Source organism: Passer domesticus, chromosome Z, assembly GCF_036417665.1.
Source record: "Passer domesticus isolate bPasDom1 chromosome Z, bPasDom1.hap1, whole genome shotgun sequence".
Lineage (NCBI taxonomy): Eukaryota > Metazoa > Chordata > Aves > Passeriformes > Passeridae > Passer > Passer domesticus.
The window spans coordinates 7,377,911-7,402,071 of NC_087512.1; the positions used below are offsets into that span (position 1 = coordinate 7,377,911).

Below are 24,161 nucleotides of genomic sequence, written 5' to 3' on the forward strand. Positions count from 1 at the left end.
TGGACTCTTCCATCTCTTTTTCTATTCAGTATATGTGACAAGAATTGTTAAAACTCAGTGTTGACTTCCCTGAAAGAGCTGGGATGTGAGAGGCAAATGCATCACTTTGTTATAGAAACTACTGAAAGTAAAAAAAAAAACTTGTTAAATCAACTCATTTTTTATCAGTTTAGAGTGTGATTGTGTAAAGTTCTGATGGCAGGTATAACAAATGATTCCCCTGACTACAAAGGGTGCTGTTTCTCAGCATGCTGGTTTGGAGATGGGTTTGGGGGTGATGTCCAAGCAGTGGCTGTCCATGGGGATCCCCTTCACACCATCTCCCTGGACCAGCAGTTCCTGGGGAAGGTGATCCTCGCCTTTGGCAGAGCTGACCTGATGGTCAGATGACCATCTCATGGGCAGCTCACCAAAGCACCACATCCTCTGCCAGCCAGTGCAGTCCCAGTGCACTGCAAATAGGCGGGGTGGGGGCATGTAAAATAATAATTTGAGAAGTTCCTAAAACACCTGGTTTCAGCTTTGCATAAACTAGACCAGACAAGGCAGTTTCAGGCCAGTTCCACACTAGAGAGTTTTGCTGACAGAGGAGGGATGTGATTTTTTTTTTTTTAAGATGATACATTTATATTAGCAAAAAGTCTGGTGAAAACAGTTACACAGCTAGAGGAGTGCTTTTGCTGATGCAGCTTATTTGAAACAGGGGAAGCTGTATAAAGAACAATATGACACTCTTGTCTTGTGCTGGAAGTGTTTAGCAGACACAAAGTTTCTAGGCAAACCTTTTGCCAATCATGTTCTTAGCTCTTTCCAGCTGATCTGCCCCCTTCCTAAAATATCTTGGAGGAAGCTGGTCCCATTTGCTAGGCAGGTTTTTTTTCCAACACTTGGGAAACCTGTGGACTTTGGACTGGACTTGTTTCCTAAGGCTCTATTGTGCCCTAGACTAAAAGACACTCCCCAGTGTAGAGCAGCTGCTTCTCCAAGGCTTGTACCTCACATCTTGGAGTCTCTTTTGCAGGACACTTTGGCCATTGGGCAAACAAGCCTTTCACATGTCCAAATCACCTTCTTGTGAGGTGGGAACAACCTACAAGTTGCATGGGTTTTTGGTGGGGCTTTGTGCCCCACCACTACAGTCTGGACTATTTTTTTGCCAGCAAAGACCTCAAAACACCTCTCTGCATAATAAATTTCAACATAAAGTAGGAATATTTCTTGCTTTAATAGGTCTATCAGAAGGCTATTTCTGTTTTTCTCACCTATCAGAAGTTTATCTGTATCTCCCTAAACCTATTTTTCCTATCAGTTCAGCAGCCTAGCTGAAGGCAACATAATTCCTGCTTTTCTGTGGGCAGTACACTTTTCGTTGTCGTGGATAACTTGACTGCAGGGCTGAAAGCTCCTAATATCCTCATTCAATAGCCACTGCATGAAAAATTATTCACATCCAATGCTGTAAAGTAATTTGCCAATGTGCAGGTGCATCTTGGAGAGGGGAATTTTGATCAAACACTGGTTTGAAGCAGAACAGATTGCCTACTCCAGTGATTTCTCAGTGAACAAAAGTGACATGAATTGCCCAATTAGTCAGGCAGAAAAGGGTTATTGCAAACCAGTGTTTTGTTCAGCTTTAGGTTAACCTGTACACTAAAAAAATAAATTAAATTTTAAAAAATTATTTCGATATTTACATATACTTATTCAAATTAGTTACATCTGCTCTGTAATGTGCTCTGAAAAAACCCTCGTGGTTCACACATTTACATAGAGTTTAATGAATCATAAATAAGACATTTATGAATCATGTGCAAATGGCCTGTTTACATACACGATGTAAACAATGTAAATTTCCATTTTTCTCAGTGTAATGGTAGTAGTCTTGGAACAGGAACCTGATCGAGAGGAGTCACTCAGCCTTCTAGGAGATCCTTCTGATAAACATTTTTTTTTTCACCAATATTTTTTGGAGGTGTCCCATGAAGATCCCTAAACTTGGTTTAAGTCCAAATATAAATCATAGAATTGTTTGGGTAGGGCGGGACCTTGAAGATTATCCAGTTCCAATTCTGGCTCTGGGTTCACTGCAGCAGGTCCCTGTCCCTCCTGTGCTGGAGCCCAGCTCTGGATGCAGTGCTCCAGCTGGGTCTCAGCAGAGCAGAGCAGAGAGGCAGAATCCCCTCCCTGCCCTGCTGCCCACGGGGCTCTGGATGCAGCCCAGGACATGTTTGGTCCTGTGAGTGCACAGTGCTGGGTCACACTGAGCATCCTTGCTCAAAATACAATTGTCCACTGGCAGAAAATGTCCTGCTTTAGCATGAAATACCACCTGCCTGAGCTATCTCAGATACTAACAATTGTATAAGTTAACTTTATATCTCAAAAAACAGTTTAAGTTTCTAAAAATTTCGGCTCATTTCAAATGAACTTATAAATATATTAAAATTTCATCCAAACTTGTAGATACATGTCTCTGAGTGGGCATGAATGACAAATCTCCAGTTTACAGGCTGTGACTTCCGTTATATCCTGATTTCAAAAAGCTTATGTTAAACATTTTTTTCCTGCAACTTATTTAGTGTTGCGAGGGCTACTAACTTATGTTATTTTTCATTTGGACTTGGTTCCAATATACTATATTTATCACATTCCTCTTGGATTGCAGTCTGATCAATGTTGTCATTTCAGTTACTGCAAACTGACTGCAAAAACTGATCAGAAGAAGCTGATTTGGAAGACTTTGGTGCCTAGATTTTAAGAGGCAGATAAAAACTTTATAAATAAATAACCAAACCATTTTTGTTTGTTGTGTGGTGGTTTGGTTTTTCCAAAATTTGCTGGATCATTTCCAAGTACTCATGTGAAGTCAGAAGCTGTTAAGCTTTTTCAAGCCAGCCACCTGAAAAGACTAGCAGCTTCTGAGATGTGTCACCTCAGTGAAGTCACCGTTTGTGTTGCATGTGATACTGAGCCATCCTGGCTTTCACATCCCTCCTGAAATATGGTAAGCATCTCTTTATTTTGTTCCAGAAGACAGAAAACTCTTTGTGGGCATGCTCAATAAGCAGCAGTCGGAAGACGACGTGCGCAGGCTATTCGAGGCGTTTGGCAACATCGAGGAGTGCACGATCCTCCGGGGACCCGATGGCAACAGCAAAGGTAAGGGATGCCTGTGCTGGGCTGGACCCTGTTCTGGAGTGACAAAAGTGTCATGCAGCCCCCAGAACAGCACCTCTTATTTAAGAGGGGGCACATTTTTACTCTGCTGGTCACTCTCTGCTTGTGCATCAGAGGAAAAAGCTGATGACGTTGTAAAACACTAATCTCCAGTGGGCTATGGGTCACCACATGAAAACTGATGCCTCCCCTCTGAACAGAGTCTTTGCACTCAAGATGGACTCCCCCCAGTCCTGTTCCTGTTGAACAGGATGACTCTTTCCTTAAAAAAATCCAATATTGGTACTTTACATCTTGACTCACTGGCTCCGTCATCACCTCTCTTGGTGTCTCATCCATCAGCCCCAGGTCTTTCCCTTCTTCACCTGGTCTTTGCATGGACTCATACCAGCCAGTGCTTGCAGCTGCAAGGGTACAGGTGCCAGTGTAAATATTATGCTCATTACACATTTACTCTTTGAAATACACAAGTACCTCATTGCAAAACTAGGTGCCTTTCCTCCTTCTGCCACTTTTTTAACCTGTATAGCACAAAAGATCTTCTGCTACAGCCTAGGCACAAGAGTGAGGCTCCTTTTTTGTGCAGGAAGGTCATATTTTTCCCCAAAAGTCTCTAGACAAAGTAACTTCAATCTGAATAGGAAACCCTCTCCTCCTGGCAGTTAATGTGTCCATTAAATATTGATCTTCATATAAGAGAGCATAAACTGTGTTGGCATCTGCAACACCAGAGAAGAGGCCACTCCTGCCGACACAGTTCTTATCTCATATTTTGACAAGTGACAACATCAACCAGCACATTTTTTGCAACAGGGAGGAAAAAAAAAATCCAAATTGCAGTGATGCACTGGAGAAAGATATGGTTATTCCATAAAATCACTGGTGGCTGAAAAAAATTACTTTACACCAGCCTCATAGCTGTTCAACAGTCATCAGCACAGATCAACCTTCTTGATATAAATGGCTGCAAATAAACTGTGGGCACCATTTTTCAGTTTTAGGGTTACTTCATTTCCACAGCACCCAAAGACAGGGTCTGGCCCACAGGAAAGCAGTAGGCTAGGATGTCCTAGAGAAGCTCCAACCATCATAACAGCTGACAGTTAAGCATGTTATTCACTGAGCAAATCATTAAATTGGGGAAAAGCAAAAAAAACATGTCTGTCTGCTTCCACCTGGAATGAAATCTAATGACAAAGGAGTTAAACAGAGTAATAATAAAGGCAATAAAGTCTGAGTTCTGTAAGAAACAAATTCCAGAGGACATCCAACCCACAGACTTGTCTTCATAGTTGCTCTATCTTTTCTTTTTTTTTTTCCTTCTAAAACAATTTCATTATAAGACAGAATCTGAGTGGCAGCTCCATATTGCTAACCAGTTTAATTATTAGTGCTAGCAGGCTGCAGTCTCAGGCTGACGTTTCACTGAGCTGTTCAGGATCAATACTGAGCCTTGACAGAGTTAATATTACCAGCTTCCATTTGCTGGTGCTATTTACTGAGAATGTGAAGCTCCTAATTTACACACACATGATTTTGTGCATGCACACATGCACACAGAGCAGTCAATCCAATGGAAAACTTAAGGCTAGTGCCCTTATCTTAGGAGACAGTCAGGCAAGCCACAACTCCCACAAAGTTATTCCCAGTCTGCAATGTTTTCCATCTGCTAGAAACCAATATGTGACACACATTGCTTGTGAGCTACTTATTTTGGGTAAAACCCATAAGGCTTAAATTCTACGTAAGTTGAGATTTAAGCAGATTGTCTAAATTCCAGATAGCAGTCAGATCCCATGCACTTAAATCCTACCCAGCCCACCAGGTAACCCTGTGGTGAGCCTCTACACCCTTCAGGTAGCTCAGTACAATAATCCTGTCACAGTCTAGGCATAGCCAAAAAGCTGCCTAAGCCTTTCCTGAAGCCATGGGTGCTCTCCTGAGCACCATGGGCCATGGCCTTCAGAGTCTGCAGGAATACCTCCTGCATGAGTTGCAATGCTAGAACAGTGGTTGGAGCAGGTAACCAAGTGGTAGAAGAGCTGGGACTGAGGAATTTCTAACCCTGAAGGGGAATGCAGAACCTGTGTTTCCTGGGAGAGGATGGAGTGCTTCTACACCACTGTAGGTAAAGCTCACCACGGTCCAGGCAGGAGTACAGAAGTTCTCAGGTGAGGGATCTGAAGCGGATCCAGAAGGACCCACAGAGTCTCCAATGCTGCTGCTCTCTGTGCAGCTATTCTTTTTCTCTTTCTATTTTTTTTTCCCATTCAGCAGTCTGCCTCAATAAGTCAAAAAGTAAAAATTTCCAACAGTACCCTCCATAAGAAGAGCCTTACCACCCTGTGCAATTACAATCTTAAGGCCTGATTCTGCAGTCTCCTCCAAGCTGACAAAACAATCAGGGCAGCCCTTCCAGCCCTAGTCTGGAAGCAATGGAACAAGAAACTCTTAAGCACATGTATCACCCTGTTCAGCAGAGGTTATATCTCTGTCTGTGTCAAAATCCCTTCACAGTCCAGAGCTGCTCCTGTCAAAAGGACACCATTGTTCTGAGAAGAGTGACATGACTCACATCCCCAGCTCACCCGCTCCTGGAGGCAGTTCTGGTGACAATGGGAAGGAAGATTATATGCACTTCTGGTGTTGTGTACAGAAGCCATCTGATTGAATGCACAAACAAAAAGGACAAAACGTTGGGATCTCTGCTATTGCCATGCCATTTATACCAGTAAAAGCTGAGTTTTCACTCATCTTGCTACCTCAAAACCTGCTGGAAGCAGTTAATAGAAAGCAGTAGGAGGGATCCCATTAGCATCCTGAGCATTAAACAAGATAAATGCCTGCTACTCCCTTTATTCCCACCTTTATCCAGCTCCACTGATCCATCAGGACCCTCAGCACAGGGGTGAATTTCACCTGACAAGACTGAAGCCTTCAACATGACAGCAGCACCACAGCCAAAAATCCTGCTCTAAATTAAATTGGTGGCTGGAACTGGAAAGCTTTTGTATATTTGCTAATCAGCATCTTCTTTTTAGAGGCAGAAAGTACAAAAGAATCTCTGCAAATAATTAAACACCCTAATTCTGGATTATCTCTGATTAATGAAGAGGAAGACGCAGTATCTCAGGAGCCTGGGAATGCTGGGCTGGGATTATGTCATAATTGATCCCTATTGTTTCCAGATGAAGTTTATCTATCTCATTTTCTCATGACTGTCTCTTCTCAGCTCCTTATAAATTAGATCCAACTATTAGCAATAATCATTGGGCCTTTCCTGAAATACAGCACAAGCACAGTGCTGAGGGTGAACACAAAGTGAACAGCCCTCAAAGTGAGCTGTAAGATATTTTATATGTGTAGCTTATTTTTAGAAGAGGCTATCACTGCTTTCTTCAATCTCACTTCTCTCAGCTTTCAGTGATGATTTTAGGGACCTTTGGGGTTCATTCTTCTACTTTGCATCTCTTGTACTTTTACCCTGCACTGTAGGGATCCAACATGGTGTGAAGACTCCCTAAACTTGCTGTAAAGGGGCTGAAGGAGAGACATCCCACTGTCAGGACAGGCATCCCATGCCCTGCAATCTGCATCCCTTCAGGAAAACCGAGAGGGCTTTGCAAATTGATTAAAAGCTCAAAAGTCATTGGTAGTAATAGAAGGGAACGGAAGCCAAAACTTCTCAGATCTCTCCCAATCTGTTCCAGAAACTGCCTTAGCATATGGAAATTACCCTTCCCATCTCTGAGTCAGTTTGCTTGTGGCTGGGAGTGTTGGCAATACTTTCCCCCACCTTAGAAGTGCATGTAACCCTTTGAAGTGTTGATCATTTTTGCACTCCAGCACATCCCATAAATGCACCTTTCTGCCCTGAAACCTTATGTAAGAGTTCGGTGTGAGTTTCCCCACACAGCAACACAGGCCAGAGAAACACTGCCCACATTTCTCTAATGTCCAGAAGAGAACACCTACACAGACACTGACTTTGCAGCTATGAAAAACTAAGATTCAAGTTTTAGAGGTGGCAGGATGGTAATCAACACATGGGTACCTCTCCCACCCCTGCTACTTCACCAGAAGGTGTCTCATGCTTTGCCAGACCTAAGTGGCTTGGAGCCAAGACAAGCTCTGGGCAGTCTGTCACAGAGCTCTACCAAGCACTGAAATTATAAGGTACCTTGTGGGTTTGGAGTAACTTGAATACCTTCTGTACATTTGTCCTGTGGTTGCTTGTGTCACGAATGGGCAGCTTTCCAGTAACTTGCACATGCTTCCATGTTTTTTCTCACAACTACAGAGGGAGGAACACTCATCACTAGGTCTAATATAAATAAAAGAAACAGCTTTTTCACTCAATAAATTGTAAAACTGTGTAAGATTCTGCCATGGAAAGCTGTGGACATCAAAACATGACTCGATTCAAGATGTTCTTGCTAAGTTTGTGTCTGTCAGTACTTACTACAGGTAGTGTGGGAATTCTGGGAGCAGCTTAGCCTTAAGAAGTCTTCAGGCTGCTGAGGTTTGGACCCTGAAAAAGGACCAGGACACTTTTGTTGTTCTACTGTCTTCCCAACCATATTATTGGGCAGTTCTGAGCACAGGATACTTAGCCAGATGGAATTTCATGGTATTCATGCAAACTTTCTTATGCTCTTTTTTTCCTCTTGCAGGGTGTGCATTTGTGAAATACTCTTCACATGCAGAGGCCCAAGCTGCCATCAATGCCTTGCATGGCAGCCAGACAATGCCGGTGAGTAGCTCTGTAACACAGGCAAGTGAGAACTGGGCCAGCCCTGGCTGCCCTGTGGCCTGATTGAGGAGGAGAAATTATTAATCTGTTCTCTGCAACTCATCATCCAGGAAGGCCCAGGGCCTTGGGTGTGCTTAACTCAGCAGAGGAAAGGCTGGGATGGCAGTGTCAGTCCTCACAGGCACAGAACCCCACTGGGTGCTGTGTTCTGCCATCAGCAGTTTTGATGTCCTGAAAAAAAGACATATGTTTCATACATGCCAAAAAGTTTGGGTCAGACTTGCCATGGGCACAACTATTCAAGTTTCAGAGGAATAAACTGGTGTGTAAGGCTTTTGTCATTTTACCTCCCCAGAGAGTGTCTGTCTCTAGGCAAAGGATAAAGAACTTTTTGCCAGCTCTCAGCAGAGAGCAGTATGTCCACATCATGGTTGTAGGGGCTAGAGACAAATCACAGCAGTGATGGGTGCCTGTCTCTGTTACCACAAAAGTACCAACCTGTGTCAGACCAGTTACTGGATCTTCCAGGAAATATCTGAGAGATCAGTCCACTTACACAAATTTCTAGTCATATGGGGTTTCAAGACTGATTGTTCAATTAAATAGAAATGGGGTTGTATTTCTGTGCAAATAGATATTTTTGCACCACCATGAGACAGAGAAGGATATAAGGCATTCCACTGTCAGTATGAGAAGAAAATCTGGTACAAGTTGTTTTGGTTTATTATAATAGTGTATTCTTTTTATTACTAATTATTCACAGTATAAATCATGGAAGACTAAGAAGCATGTTGACAACTTGGAAAGGATACAAGAAAGCTCAATTAAAAATATTTGAGAGTGTAAAATCTCCCTTCCAGTAAGAGACTCTAATGTAAATTCATGAATTTATCCAAATAAGTTTAAAATGGGCCCGACAGATTTTCTCTAGATCTTTGCAGGGATGAAAAAGGAAATTCTTTACAAGCATAAAAGGTTTCTAAAAGTAGCAAACTATCAAGATCTCATTTTTTGGAACCCTATCTTAGACAAATCAGTTTAAAAATGGTACATATTTACCAGTGAGAGTACCAAAAAAAGTCTCCTCAAATATGGGGTCTCCATTTTTTGAAGTACTTAAATACTTTTAAGAACTACTTCCTAAAAGGCTCCTCCTAAAAAAAAAAAAAACAGATGTTGGGCTGGATGCTGATATCCCATACTGATATATTATGGACATCTTTCCTGAGACAGGTTAAAGAGGTACTTTTAGTAACTTTTTTTCAAACTTTGACCCAAAGTGATAGAGTCTATAAGCTGACATCAAGAATTTCATTCAGTAGGGTGTGGTACCACAAAAATGTTTGGTAAAAAGTCAGTCCTCATCCCAAAAATCCTGCAAATTCCTGTGACAAAGGCAAGAGGAAGACATGAAAAAACAGACAAAACTCAAGGAGAGTTAAAGCTTTTGTCTAGATCTAGTATATCCAAAATATCATTATTCCTCCCCAGGCCTTTCCCTTCCTACTTTCAGAACACTTTGGATTAGAAAAATATACTCATGTCACAGCCACCTGGAAAAAACTTATGACTTCCTCCTGGTGGTATCACCTGACCTTAGGATATACAAAACACCTGAGAATTTGGCCACTTCACGGATCAATTTTATGGGGCCATTTGTCCTCTTGACTTATCTAACTCAAACACCTGTCATAGAAATATTCTTTAATAACCAGAGCTGGGCATCCGAAAAAACAATGCAATTTATCCTTTACTAGGTGGCCATCTTAGAATAAAGTTTCCATAGCTTCACAAGTTTCCATGGACTGGCTGAACCTCACAGTACATACTCATAGCGCACAGAAAAAGCTAGGAGGAAATTCATTTCATTATAAGCTAACTTACATGGCATTGCCTTGTGTCTCCCATGAGCTACAAGCAGGCACAACACTGCTACCATGTCTTTGCAGACCTGTGAGGACCTGCAGAGTGACCAACACTCAATGAAGACGTGGAGCACAACAGGTGCTGAAAATTTATAAGGCTGAAAATGTATAAGGCTCTTCGAATGAGATAGGTCAAATCCTGCCAGGATCTCAGTGCCCATTCTTGTTTTCATGGTACTTGGGGGCCTGCAGCGTTGCTGGGGATTCCTTGGACGTTCACAGGGAAATGCAGCCACCTCGTGGTGAGATGCTGCCGCAGCCCATCCTGCTTGGGAGGGAGCGGGGCATTTCTGCCATCTTCCCTCAGCCCCCTTCCATTCCTCTCGCCACTAGGACTGGCCTCATTTGCCTGGCTGCGAAGCCAACTCAACGTTGTTGCTGTGGCTCAGCCAATTTCAGCATCTCTTGGTTTGTCCTCGTGTACCACCAGCAGGGCAACCATCATCATTCCTGTCAGGTCTCGAGCCGCTCCTTCCTGCGGCAGACTCCTGTTTCTCCACAGCTGTCAGGATTATTGCTCTACTGTGACTTCCTGTTCACACAACATATGTTGCCTAATAGTTTCAAAAGGCAACTTTCTTTTATGAAAGTTCCTTTCTTTTTTTCTTTTTCTTTTTTTTTTTTTTTTAATTAACCTTACCTTGGACAAGTGCCTGACCATCAGCCATTACAAACCCATTTCTCAATGCAAGGCACTTGCTTCTCCTAAGGGTCCACCAAGTCTAAATCTTTCCAATTTTTACACAATCAATTTCCTTTAGAAATAAGCTACCCAAAATCCCCTACATCTGAGCAGGCACGAAGTTCCTTCTATACCTACTTGTCAAGAGAGCTGCCTTTTTTGTCTTTTTAGATCATATTTTCTATTATCTCATCAACTTTATGAGACCCTTTTACTGGATCTCTATATCATCCTTTATAAGAAATCATAATCTTAATGTACTTTTGCTTGTATTTTTAATATATTTACAGTAATTATATGTTCTGTACTTTTAGTTTTGATTACTCCATCCCCTCCTGTCTCTGTTTCCCATCCATATGGGGACATAAACAGGTCCCTTCCTATCATTCTCTTCTCTTCCTATTCCAAGTCTTGTCCCTAACAGCCTTTTCCACCAACACAAATTCAGCTGCTATTGCTGTAGTGACAGCTTGCTTAACTAATTTCTCTGCTTCAGGACTGACTCCTGTCCAACCCAAAATCTAGGTCCATCTTTCTGTCTCCTGGTGGATGTTTAGCTGTCAGAACAAGCTCAATGTGTATAAAACTGAGCTCTTGAACTTTTCCATCCAAAACCTGTCTCTTCTATCCTCCACCTTCATTCTCAATCACTGTGGACAATATTATCATTCTACCTGTCAGTCATGCTCCTTCCTAGGCATCGTCCTCACTTGGTTTTCTCCTTCTCCCCATGTCTTCATACCTGGACAGCAGCCAAATTGCAGAAGGGTCATTCTGCAGAACACATCTTACTAATCTAAGATGTGGCCTTGTCCATCCACCCACACAGAAAAAAATCTTCCCAAAACTTCGTTGGACTATCATAGAATGGTTTGGATTGAAAGGGACCTGAAAGATCACCTACATGTCCATTAGCAGGAGTAGAGACACTTCCAACTGCAACAGGTTGGCCAAGGCCTTATCCAAGCAGGCCTTGGTCACTGCCAGGGATGGAGCACCCACAGCTTCTCTGGGCAGCAGGCTCCACTGCCTCACCACTGTCACAGTAACAAATCTTTTCCTCACAGCTGACCTAAGCCTGCCCTCTTTCAGTCTGAAGCTATTCCTGCCATCCTGTCACTCCAGACCATTTTGTCAAAAGCCCCTCTTCAGCTCTCTTGTAGCCCTTTAGGCACAGGAATATGCTACAAAATCTCCCTGGAGCCTTCTCTTCTCCACCCTGAACAACACCAGCTCTCCCAGCCTGTCTTCACAGGAGAGGAGTCCCAGCCCTCTGAGCATCTTTGTGGTATCCTCTGGACTCAATCCAACAGGTCCACGTCCTTCTTGTGTTTGGGGCCCAGAGCAGGATGCGGCACTGCAGGAGGGATCTCAAGAGAGTGGAGTAGAGGGCAGAGTCACACACATTTAAGTCACAGTAACTATCCTACCCAGAAGCTACACAGGGTTAAAAATTAGAGTATTTTTGCATCCTTTTCACCATCTTGCCCATTGTGGCAACTTGGAATTTCTTTGTTTATGAATTCATTCCTGCAAGGGGTAGAACTGTACTGTGTACATTTCCTGCACAGGGATGAGAAGAAGTGAAGAGTGTGATGTGCTTGACTTATCTTTAACTGTCTGAAAGTTTGTGACCTATCCTCAATATCTTCTAGGATTCCTGCAGAAAGGAGAGAGAGACATTTCCAGAGATTTGTGCATTCTTTACTTTTTCTGAGCTAGGACAGGCAGTATCACCTTCTGGGCATGCCTGTCCCATTATAATGGATAACTCAATAACAGACTTAGACTGAATACCAGAGGTGGGACTCATCTAACCTAATTTGAGACATCCAGAGGTTAGGAAACTCATGTGTGAGGTTGTCATCTAAGTTTGTCATCTAAGTTTCTCTTATAATCAATAGAGGGAAATAGACACCTATGGAGAAATTTTATTTTACAGAAATAGATTTTGAAACCTGTCAAACTAATAGGCAAGCCCAAATAGAAGTGTGCTTTTTAGCTAATTTTAGGCATCAATTTGCTACCGTACTCCAGCTCCAAAATAGTGGATCTTCATCCAAAGTGCAACTTAGAATGAAAAAAAGACCAGTTCTTAAAAACTAAAGATAAAGCCAGTGCAGCTTAAAGTGAACACTTCACATTCAGTGTGGAGAGACCTGAAATCTGTCCTGGATGTTTGTTGCCCAGAAAAAGCAATTTGGGATTCAGAAACCAGGGATCCTGCAGCAGAGTCCCCTGACTCCTGTTCCATTAGATGTGCTGTGAACTTGCTCAACACACTAATTGTCAGCACTATCTTCATTCCATATCTTTCTTTAATTAATGATGTTTAAGGCCATCAAGGCCTCCAGCTTCTGGTGGCTTCTCCTGCCACACAGGCCAAATCCTCTCTTTGTTTTACTACAGAAGCCTGCAGCAGCTTGGTCAAAGCACTGCATTTCCTCTGCATCCAGGCAATAGCATTCCAAGTCTATCTCCGGCTGGCTGAATATTTTCCATGAAAATTACTTTTCAGATGGAATCCTTGCTTTTGTGAAAAGGGAAAATGTGAGACTTGGATACAAGCACTGAACAGACGTCTGCCTTTCAGAGAAAGACTCAGTTTAGCTGAACTTTGAAAAAACAGTAGTGTTGCAATGCACAACTTGGTTAACTTGGAGGCTTTCATTTAAATATTTTTCCATGCAGCTCTTATCAACACAAATGGCAAAACCAAATTCAAATCTCTGTCCAGGAACCACTGATATCAAATTATGTAATTATTGCTCAGTGTTGTTAGATGACATATAGATTAGATCTCTAGTTGTTGTACTTTACACTTTTTACTGAGCATGAAAAAATGAATTGCATAACACCTTGAATGAGGTTGATTTTGTGCATCTGTCCATCATGTTCTTTGGAAGTCCACCCATAGTTCAAAAACTCCCAGGTAACATGGGTAACAGTCAGGTGAAAAAATTGTCTTCTTTCCTTAGACAATGTACTGTCCATCCCTTCATACCATTAGAGATCTTTTTCCCATTATTTAAGCTAAAGGAATTTATCACCTCTTTGGCTTGTCAGGTACCAGCGACTTAAACATGAGAGTATCAAAAACTGTCCCAAGAATCACGGAATCACAGAATGGTTTGGGTAGGAAAGGACCCTGGATATCATCTAGTTCCAACACCCTGGCATGGGCAGGGATGCCAGGCACTAAACCAGCACTTACAGGTGGTTTTGTCCTTTGGCAGTGGCCTCTTTCAAGCTAATGGCAAATGGTGGGGCACTGGTTCTCATCCTCCTGGCTTTGGATGCTCAGGAACCCCACCAAGGAAACCACCCCCAGGTGACACTAATGACTGCTGCTGTTATTGCTGTGCATTCCCGTGGTGCAGCTATGGCTTTGCAGAGCTCTGTGAGGCTGCCTTCAGACACAGCCCCACTGTGGAAACCAGCTGAACAGCTGTGCTCACCCCCCACTAACACAGCAGAGGAATATTTAGGTGAATTCGAGGTGGAGGGGAAAGCAGTGCAGAGTCTACAAGAAGAAGCTCTGAGCGGGTGGAGAAAAGGAGGAAAATGGGCCTTTGTGGGCACAATGAAGCTGCAGCCTGGGTGCTGCACTTAGAAGTGGTGGGGAAGCAGATTCTGCAGGAGCAGGCTGCACCAAAGCACTGAGTCGGCAAGAACTCCCTGGGAGGAGCAGCCTGGTGGCTCCGGTGAGTGGGGGGCCACAATGCCGTAGATCAGCTGAGGTATTTTTAACAATTATTTTGATATAAACAGCTCTGAACTTGAGGAGCTCCATGTAAATGGGAAGCAGTGGGGCTTGTAATTAGATTTGTGTACACTTTCATAAATTGCTGGAAAACATCAAAGCCGTGATAGAAGGCTGTGGTGCACTTTATTTCCTTCTTCTGTTCTTCTGTTAATTGAATGGTTGATGTGTGGATAGGAAGCGTTGGCTTCGCAGAGTACTATTTACAGACCCGCTGACAGCTGCACTGTGAAAATTAACAGGAACAGAGCAGCCTCTGTCACAGCTCTTCCCATGAGGGACTTGCTTCAAATTAGATCATTTCTTTCATAGGAGAAACTTTCCTCATCGCTCCTCCCTTCTTCGCAAATACGCACTCACATCCAGCTGCACACTCCCCTTCTCCCCTCAGGCTGATGGCAGCATTTAGTGCTCAGAAGGGTTTGTCACTTCCATGAAGTTGGGGTAGTGAGGCTGCTGTTTAAAAGCTGTAGTGCATTCCATTTCCATCAAGACACATTCTTCAGGAAGTTACCCAAATCTGTGAGCCAGGTGCATGGAGCCACATCTTTGTGTTTGCAGGTCTCTCATTAACTAGAACATTATTTTCATCCTCCCAGAAACGCTGGTATACATCCTCTCAGACTACTGCTGTTGGAAATGTGGTTACTGTTGTCCCTAGAGAAAATTGCTGTGTGCTAAACACCATAAAAACCTGTGACAGGACAGCTCCTACACTCAGCAGTTTGCTAACTAAAGGCCAGGGTTAACCTGGCTGGATGAATTACTTTGAAGTGTCAGTCAAAGTATAAAACTTCAAGGTCATCTACATTTTTGTTACTGTTGATGGAGAGGGTCTAGGACTTCAGAGAGACTGTCTTGAGTAGCTGAAGGTTTAGCATTGATTCCCAAAATGCCTGCAATTACATCATCTGAATGTCTCCTTAATAGACAAGACACAAGAGAGAAGCAAAAGAAACAATCCAATGAATGGGAGTGAAGAAGTCTTTTGCATAATGAATCTATATGTTTCGCCTGTTCTTAGCCAAGTGACAGCAGTTCTTGTTCCTGGTTCCACTAGAGAAGTAGTAACCAGTGAACACCTGAGAATCTAAATCTTATTATTTATTGATATCTGGGAAATACAGAGTTGAGAATATCAAAGTTGAAGCCTTCAGTTCATCCTGTCACTCACTGAAAATGTCTTCAAAACATCCTGGTAACATAAACAGAATCATAGACAAACCCACAGTACAAACAGATAACAACTAAACAGACCACCATTCAGAATATTAATTAACCAACAAAATTCACTTTCATTGAGATTCCAGCATGGGCTCAATTTCTCAGTTAGTAAAAGCCACATTGTGAGAGTCAGTAGAGACAGAGTCACTGAGCCCCTCAGGCTGACAGGGTAAATAGAATCACAGCATCACAGAATCATCAAAGTTGGAAAAGATCTCTAAGTCCAACTATCAACCCAGCACCACCTTTCTGACTCTTAAACCACATCACCCAGACCCAGATGCCTCTTAAATGCCTTCAGGGATAATGACTCCACTAGGGTGATATAGTCCAAAGCCTGACAACCCTAACAGAGATTTTTTTTCTAATATCTAATCAGGATGTCTTCTGTCTCATTTCCTCTGACCTTCCATTGCAGCCATAGTAGGAAAAAGCAGTCCCCACCTTGTAACCTCCTTTCAGGTGGTCACAAAGAGCCATAAATTCTCCCCTTGAGCCTCCTCTTCTTGAAACTAAAATAGGAAATGGAAAATCCATTAGACTTTTCTTTTACATGATCACAGAAACATGAGAAGGAGATTCTCAGAGGTAACCCAGGCTGAAAGTTGATGAAACTCCAGTATCTAAGTGTCCTTCATGACTCATACCCAAGTTTGGCTGAAAGCTAATTGCCCAAAGTGAAAAAGCCTAGCCCAGAGTGAGGTACCATCACTGCTACTCCACCTGCCAAATTAATGCAGAGGACTGAGGCCTCGTTTTACGCCACTGATGTTAGAAAAACTGATGGGTGAAATTTGAGATGTCGACTCTGACCCTGTTTTTCTCTTTTCTGTCGATCTTGAACTCTCTAAAGGACACACATTCCTTGCAATGTTTTTGTGCAACACAGAGGCTGTCTTGTTTAACTCAGGGCAAAACACAGCACGTCCATTCCTTGGGTTAAAAAATAGTAATAACTTAGAAAGCCATTAATAAGTCACCAGCAGCAGGCCTGGGCCTCTTTCTAGTAATGAATGATTTTTTGAATATGCTACTTAAACAACATTTATAAAGGATGAAAAAAGCAGTCAACATGTAATACCTACATGTGAGTGTGCAGCCATTTCTACCACCAAAGTCCAGTGACTCTTGGTAGCTCATCTTTGCTTTCCATGGAGCAGTGGGCTCTGGATGGAGGGGGGAATAAAGCTCATAGACCCCAACCCAGCACCTCCATCAAGACTGCTGATTCTATAAGCTTTGGGACAGCAGGTTCCCATCTTTGTCATAATTTTCCTTAATTCTTCCTATAAAAAGTAAAATTGTAAGACTGTGTTCTCTGCCTCTCCCATAGTTTCATAAATTAACTAATTAATCATGTTTCTGGGTCCCAGAGCAGAGATCCAAGCAGCCTGGCTGCCTGACACAGGGTGTGAATCATGCTGGCACCAAAGCTGGCCTTCTCTTGTCTGGTTACACCTCCAAAACCACACAGTCATCCAGCAGGACACTGAAGTGACATGAGGGAGATCAGTGGGCATCTTCCCTGGGCTTCCCTGCTCCCTCTGACCCACAGCCTGCACTGCCTCCAAACAGGACACAAGCAGTAATTGCTTGTGAGCCACGTTACCTCAATCTGGAAGAAAATATTTGATTGGCACCCACCCATCCCTTCACAGGTCCAGGAGGTGCTGGGCTTTAAATCAGCAGCTGTGGAAGTGGCCATGGGGAAGCAGGAAGAGGATCATGCCACTCCTGATAATTGCCCAGGTCCTGGTGATAACAGCAGCCCCTGCAATTCTTGCTCTACTCAACTCTTGCCTAATCTGTGTGAGATCACTCCACTCTTGTCCAATCTGTGTGAGATTAGCACTTCAGGGGCTAAAATAATTCACAAGCAATGACTTTCCTGGGATATCAGAGCCACTGACAAGCCTCCAGCCTGGGAGAAATGAAACAGTCCCTGCCTGCCAAGGGAGTTCCTGGCCTACTGGAGGTAGCTCCACTGGGCATCACCACCTTCCTCTAATAAGGATTAAAGATATCAGCATTGTCTTTACCTCTTCTGCTTGCTTTGGGGGCATTTCTTTCTTCCTCCTCTTCTCTTCCTGTATCTTTTGATCTAAGCCTCATTTATATCAGTGGGAGATTCCTACATAGTTAAGTAGGCTCTAGATCAGCATTCAATCACTCTGGATGCTTCTCATTTTTTCCCTTTAATTCACTCCTTCCCAGCCTTGCTCAGGTGTGTGCTCAGTACTGATAGCATGCATTCTTGTGAGGAAAACAGAAAGATCTTAGAAAATGGTAGGATGCTATCCCTGTGCAAAACATAGCATTAGTGATGCAGTAGCTATTTTCCAAATGGGTTTTATAAAGTTCAAAATTAATTTTTAGAGGACAAAGATGTCCTCAAAGAATCAAAACAAAGAATCAAAACAATGACTTTCAAAGAAGTCATGAATATGAAGCATCCTACCAGACACCAAAATCTTTGCCTCGGATGGCCACTGGCAAGTAAAATCACATGGAAGAGCATGTTTGACTTCCCATTCCAAAGGTCTCTCTGGTATGGTGCTCACAGGAATAGTGGTTGTGAAGGTGGAATGTTTCAGTCTTAGTAGAGTGGAATGCAGCACAGGCAGATCCTTCAACATAAACCTTCAACTTCTTATTTCACCAAAACCCAGGAGAGCTGCACTGAATTTACACCATTTCATTGCTTCAGTTGACCATCTATTTATCTGTGTTAAAGCATGGGTGATACCTCCCTGAAAGCAGAATATTTTCTCAATTAACTGTGGAATCATAGAAAAACTTGGGTTAGGAGTAACCTTTAAAGCCCATCTGGTCCAGCCCATGGCTAGACAGTGCTCAGAGATCTTCAGTTTAAACATGCTGCAAAAATTCAAATCTTTTGCTATCTAAGTTGAGCAACATGGTTTACACCACGATAGCCTGGAGTCTTGCAGCATGACAGGGATCTGGGAGGCACAGTCATGTGCAGGCTGCTGGCAATGCAGCGCCATGGAAATGTTCTTTTTTGTCATATGAACAGCTGAAATATATCTGCCCAGGTTGCCAGCCCTCCCTCAAATCTCTTTCTTTCCCCAAGTCATCTTAGGCTGTTCATGACCTCATCCTCAGGTGCCAAAGAGGTGTGGAATTCTTGTGAGCAGAGTCCTGAAGGATCAGGATCTCCATACTTGGTTGAGATTCTACTTTGTTTTGACAATAGCCAATTCACATTATGACCCTGGAATAATTCCACTTCTCTTATGTTCATCCTTGCTTGTTTAACTGAATGGAAAGATCATGCATGGGTCTCTGTACTGCAGCTACCATATATGGTTTTAATAGTAATAATAATTTATAAAAAAATATTAAGGGATTTTTTTGGTGTAAGTATATTTTATGAGGAAGTATATATTTAGTTAATATGGAACTAAACATACCTAATCTTTCAAACCATGTTGCTCTTATTAGAAAGGGGAAATATACCACATTTTCTTTTGGCTTCTTAATTTTATGTTTTTCTTCACATAGACAAAAAAAAATTATTTCCTGCTTTCACCGTCCTAAATATCAAGAAAGAATCTCTAGTCTGTTGGTGTAACAATACCTCCCACTTCATAATGCATTAAGGGAGGTGAATGATTTTGTGAGGACTTTTATCATTCATAGACTGAGCTGAAAAATGTTTGAAAAAAAGTGTTTGAAGAACTCTGCTTTTAAGTTTAGGTTTTTCAGATACCTGGCTTTGATTCGAGAGGCATACTAACACCTGGGTTATATATTGAGTTCTTCCTAATTAGAATTGGGTACAGTGACACCAGGACTCAATGATTCTGTTGTCCTGTGGAAAGCAATAACTTTAGCTCTGAGAGACACCTGGTAAGTAGTGTATGGGCAAATAAAACCTAAATCAAGCTTCCACTCCAAATAAATTAACAGCTCCGGAGACCTGTGAAGGGAAGTACCTGCAGCAACTCTCTCTGCTTAGACATTGCATGAAGAATCTTCTCTACTGAGGGAGCAGCATTATCAAAGGGTCCATCACTACAGTCCTGGATGAATGCCTCCTTTCCCCTCTCCATCTCTGTCACTCTCAAGAGTGTCTAAACCAGCTCTCAGGACTGTAAAGTGGAAATAGCTCCTAGTGACTGCTGTCCTACTCATCTTTCAGATGAGACATGAAATTGAAGCCCTGAGTGCAGAAAAATAACATATTTCACAAGATGGGAGGGATGTTAGTCCTGGTCTTTTGGTCACCTTCCAGCCTGGGTAATTACATTTCTGCCTAGCAGAAATTCCCACTGCTTCACAGTTTAATTGGACAGTAGTTTCTTTCTCGCTTGCCTAAAATCCCAGGCTGGGGTCAAACCCCACTGTCTAATTCAGCAGCCCTCTTTTCAATAGAGCTGCATAGGCATCTCCAAAAAAATTCCAAATTTGTTTTTAAACTTGCCAAATGACCTGAGATGACAGAGCCCAAAGCAAATAAATCCTCCTTCAGCTTTTGGGCCTTAACATCAAGGATCCTCGCATGGAAATATCACCCTGATTGACTTGCTGAAGGTCAACATCCTCCCAGCTCTGTTTTGTAGTCACAAAGGGAGTGCTAAGGCAAAATTTCCGCCACAAGAAAACCCATTTTTGTGGTGACACTTAGGAATACAGTCATTGCCCAAAAGATGAGCGTCCAGCAGCACCTACTCATTTAAGCATCTTTGTGTTCACGGCTGACATTTTGGAAGGTATTTTAAAGGATCTGCACATTCAGATCTCTTATGCTCAGGAGCTTTAGACACTGGAACTTTAATAGAACCAATTTAAAAAAAAAATGTTTTTGGCCTAGAACTTTTAACTGGCTCTATTTGAGATAACAAAGATGTAAAGGTCCACCTACATGAGACACCCTTGTGTTAAAGTACTTAAATGTATGTTTGCCTCCAGCAGGAAATTCACTAAGCTTAAAGTGAAACACAGTTTAATGACTTAGGCAAATTAGGCCCAGATTCATCAGTTTTGAAGGAAAAAGGTGTCTAACCATCTGTGGAGATTAGTAACCGAAGGAATCAGAGCAGATTTATAGGGCTGGCAGAAAAAGGAAATTCAGGCATATATTTTGCAAGGCCAGACCCTCACAGAACTTTTCCAAATATTGTTCTAGGGAGAAGCAACTGGACACATGAGCAAGTAGACAGGGATTGGAAGCAGAGCAGCCCCCTGTAATCCAAGCAGAAGCAGAAGGAGACCTGCTGAGTCACTTAGGTGCTCACAAGTCTATGGGACCAGATGGGATCCACCCTAAAGTGATGAGGGAGCTGGTGGAAGAGCTCACCAAGCCACTCTCCATCATTTTTCATCAGTCCCAGCTCACTGGGGAGCTCCCAGATGGCTGGAGGTGCCAATGTGACATGCATCCGACAGAAAGGCTGGAAGAAGGGTCTGGAAAAAAACAGACCTGTCAGCCTGACCTTGGTCTCCAGCAAGGTTATGGAACAGGTCATCTTGGGTGCCATCACATGGCACCTACAAGATAGCTGAGGGGTGAGACTCCGCCAGCATGGGTTTAGGAGGGACAGGTCCTGCCTGACCAAGCTGATCTCCTTTGATGATCAGATAAAGGCTGTGGATGTGTCTGCCTGAACTTCAGCAAAGCCTTTGATTCCATCTCCCACAGCATCCTCCAGGAAAAGCTGGCAACCCATGGCCTGGACAGGAGCACTCTTTGATGGGTTAAGAACTGGCTGCATGGCCAAGCCCAGAGTGGTGGTGAACGGTGCTGCATCCAGCTGGGGCCAAAGTGATGTCCTCCAGGGATCAGTCTTGGGGCCAGTCCTGTTTTATTGATGATTTGGATGCGGGAGTTGAGTCCACCATCAGCAACCTTGCAGGGAACACAAAGTTGTGGGAGAGTGTGGAAGGGTAGGAGTGCTCTGCAGAGGGACCTCAACAGGCTGTATAGGCCGACGATAACAATGGATGGGGTCCTGGGTGCTGCACTTGGGCCACAACACCCCCCTGCACTGCTACAGGCTGGGGACAGAGTGGCTGGACAGTGGCCAGACAGAAAGGGATGTGGGGGTGCTGGTTGGCAGCTGACTGAACATGAACCAGCAGTGCCCAGGTGGCCGCAAAGGCCAATGGCACCTGGCCTGTACCAGGAACAGTGTGGCCAGCAGGACCAGGGAAGTCATTCTTCTGTACTTGGCACTGGTGAGGCTCCACCTTAAATACTGTGTCCAGTTCTGGGCCCCCAGTTTAGGTTTTATGTTGAGATGCTGAAGTGTGTCCAGAAAGGGCCAACAAAGCTGGTGAAGGGTAGCATAAGTCCATGAGGAATGTCTGAGGAATGAGTTTGTTCAGCCTAAAGAGGAGGCTCAGGGGGAACCTCTGCATCACTCTCTACAACTTCCTGAAAGCAGGCTGTAGCCAAGTGAGGGCCAGTTTCTTCTCCTAGGCAATAGGACAAGAGGACACAGTCTTAAGCTGCTCCAGGTGTGGTTTAGGTTGGACATTAGGAGGAATTTCTGCACAGAAAGGGTGATTAGACATTGAAAGGGACTGCCCAGGGAGGGGGTAGAGTCACAGTTCCTGGAAGTGTTTAAGAAAAGACTGGATGTGGCACTCAGTGCCATGGTCTGGTTGACATATTAGTGTCTGGTCACAATTATCTCAATTATCTCAAAGGTCTTTTCCATCCTAGTTGAATCTGTGATTTTTCCCTTCTGCCAGGCAGTAATGTTTGGCCTTCTGAAACGCTTTTACTTAATCTGTGTACACACTCCATTTGGAAGACCATATCTAATGGGAAAAAGTTCCAACAACCAGGCAATAGATTTGTTTTCCTTTGCCTTTAAATGAAATATCAATGGATGGATATTTTATTTTTAGCTGAATATGAAATTTCACAAGCGACCTGTCAAGCTCCTGTTTTCAAGAACGACTTTATTTCACACGTCAAGACAGCCTGGGAAATTAGTTTTTCTCACAGAGGACTCTGATTAGGGATTACAAAGTGAGTGTGGCGCAGAGTGATTTTTCCTCCATCTTTTCCCTCGCCCCACCAACCTAGAGAATGCCTGGTTCTGCTGACTAAGGGGAGCAATTCATTACCATGCATTGGAGGGGGATGGAAAGAAAGATAGCCATATTAAGTAGACTTGCTGGCCCAAGAGAGAATAGGAGAAGCATAATAATACTTAGCCTTTATCATTCTTTTCATCAGTAGATATCAAAGCACTTGAAAAAGGAGGTTGATTTGAGGGGAAAAGAGATAAATTCCAATTGCAAGCAGCCCATTGCAGAGGCACCAGCAGGAAGGCTCACTTTCATGATAGTATCTTCTGACTGTGGATCTGCAGGGTAGAGAAATGAACAGGTCCTTTCCTCTGAAAAATGCAGAAGTACATTTTAAATGTTATTGACTTACCCAGTGTAACTCTCATGGGGTTTGGCAAAATATGAGGTTCAGTCCAAGAACCAGAGAGAGCAAGGAGATTATGTATTACTAGTAAATGACAGAGCAGACAGAACCTATTGCCTTTGCCAGCAGACAACAGCTGATTTACACCACGGTTTAACTCCTCACGGAAACAATAAATAGTCCAGATGAAGGGCTGTGGCATTTTTACCCTATGGAAAACCTGGTCCATTCTGGACCATTTCTATTGTTATCCAGTGGATTAGTAGAAGTCACTGGAGTAGAAAGCAGCCCTGTTCTGCTGTATGTGAACAGCAATATTTGGCTCCACTGTTAAAAGTCCCGCACTGGCTGATCTGATACAGTTTACTGCCTGATTTCCTTTGGGCCACATGAAAGAGCTGCACATGAGGAACCACACAGTGAAAGCATCAATCCCAAGGTCAGTCTTCATATTCAAGAGCAATGCAGCATTTCTACTGGCTACACATCTTTAACCGCTTACATGCACATCTCATTGCAGAGAACTCTTAGAAAAACCTCTTCTTTTTCTCTTCGTTCTCTGTAGTGTATGGTCTAGCTTCAATCTATTTGCCAATGGCCTTTCTGCCCTGTGTATATGATAGCAATGTTCAAAGAGGCCTGAAGTCCTGCTGCGACAGGCAACCCAGAAAAACATCTCTCAGGAGGCAAGATGAGATCCCATTGGGTCAAACAGCTGCTGTGCAGTCACTATGACTCACATCAGAAGGGAAGAACACTCCAGGGGCGAGCACTTCATGTGGAAGTTACCCATGTTTTCATGATGCCATCTACAATAATAGCTTGCTTTTCAACAGTGTGAAGCATCAACAAATGCCTAAGGCAGTTGCCTGGCCCTAAGACTTCCAGGGCAAATAGAGATGGAGAGAAAAGGAGAAGGAAGAAGACACCAACTTATTTACACTTCTTGTCATGCCAACAAGAGCAGGTCACATCTTCAAAATCCCTTCTGCAGCAATGAATACACTCTCACTCAGTTTCAAAATCCTCCATCCTGCATTGTGCCCATCATGATGCAGGCTCTGCTCTGCAAATCACAGCAGCAGCTCTGAACAGCCCAATCTGCTGTGGACCAGTGCCTCCCTCCAATACAGCTGCAAATAGGTTTAAATCATTAGATGCAAGTTACCAAACAGTCTCTTGGATCAGGGTTAATTAAATGAGTGTTGAAATCTAATTAAGAACTG

At 43.1% G+C, this 24,161-nt stretch overlaps 1 protein-coding gene across 15 annotated transcripts in view; it reads left to right on the plus strand.

Annotated features, from left to right (window-relative positions):
* Window positions 1-24,161, plus strand: part of CELF4 (CUGBP Elav-like family member 4) — a 692,304-nt gene that overhangs the window by 588,035 nt on the left and 80,108 nt on the right. For 10 of the 15 annotated variants that reach the window (XR_010354139.1, XM_064405438.1, XM_064405445.1 and 7 more), the window contains exons 4-5: window positions 3,031-3,159; window positions 7,851-7,930. Coding sequence is in view for 14 of the 15 variants with exons in the window: in XM_064405438.1 (XP_064261508.1) it covers window positions 3,031-3,159; window positions 7,851-7,930 (209 nt within the window). In the remaining variant the exon portion in view is untranslated. The remainder of the gene's footprint in view (window positions 1-3,030; window positions 3,160-7,850; window positions 7,931-24,161) is intronic. The other 5 variants (XM_064405446.1, XM_064405434.1, XM_064405444.1 and 2 more) reach the window with 1 other exon arrangement.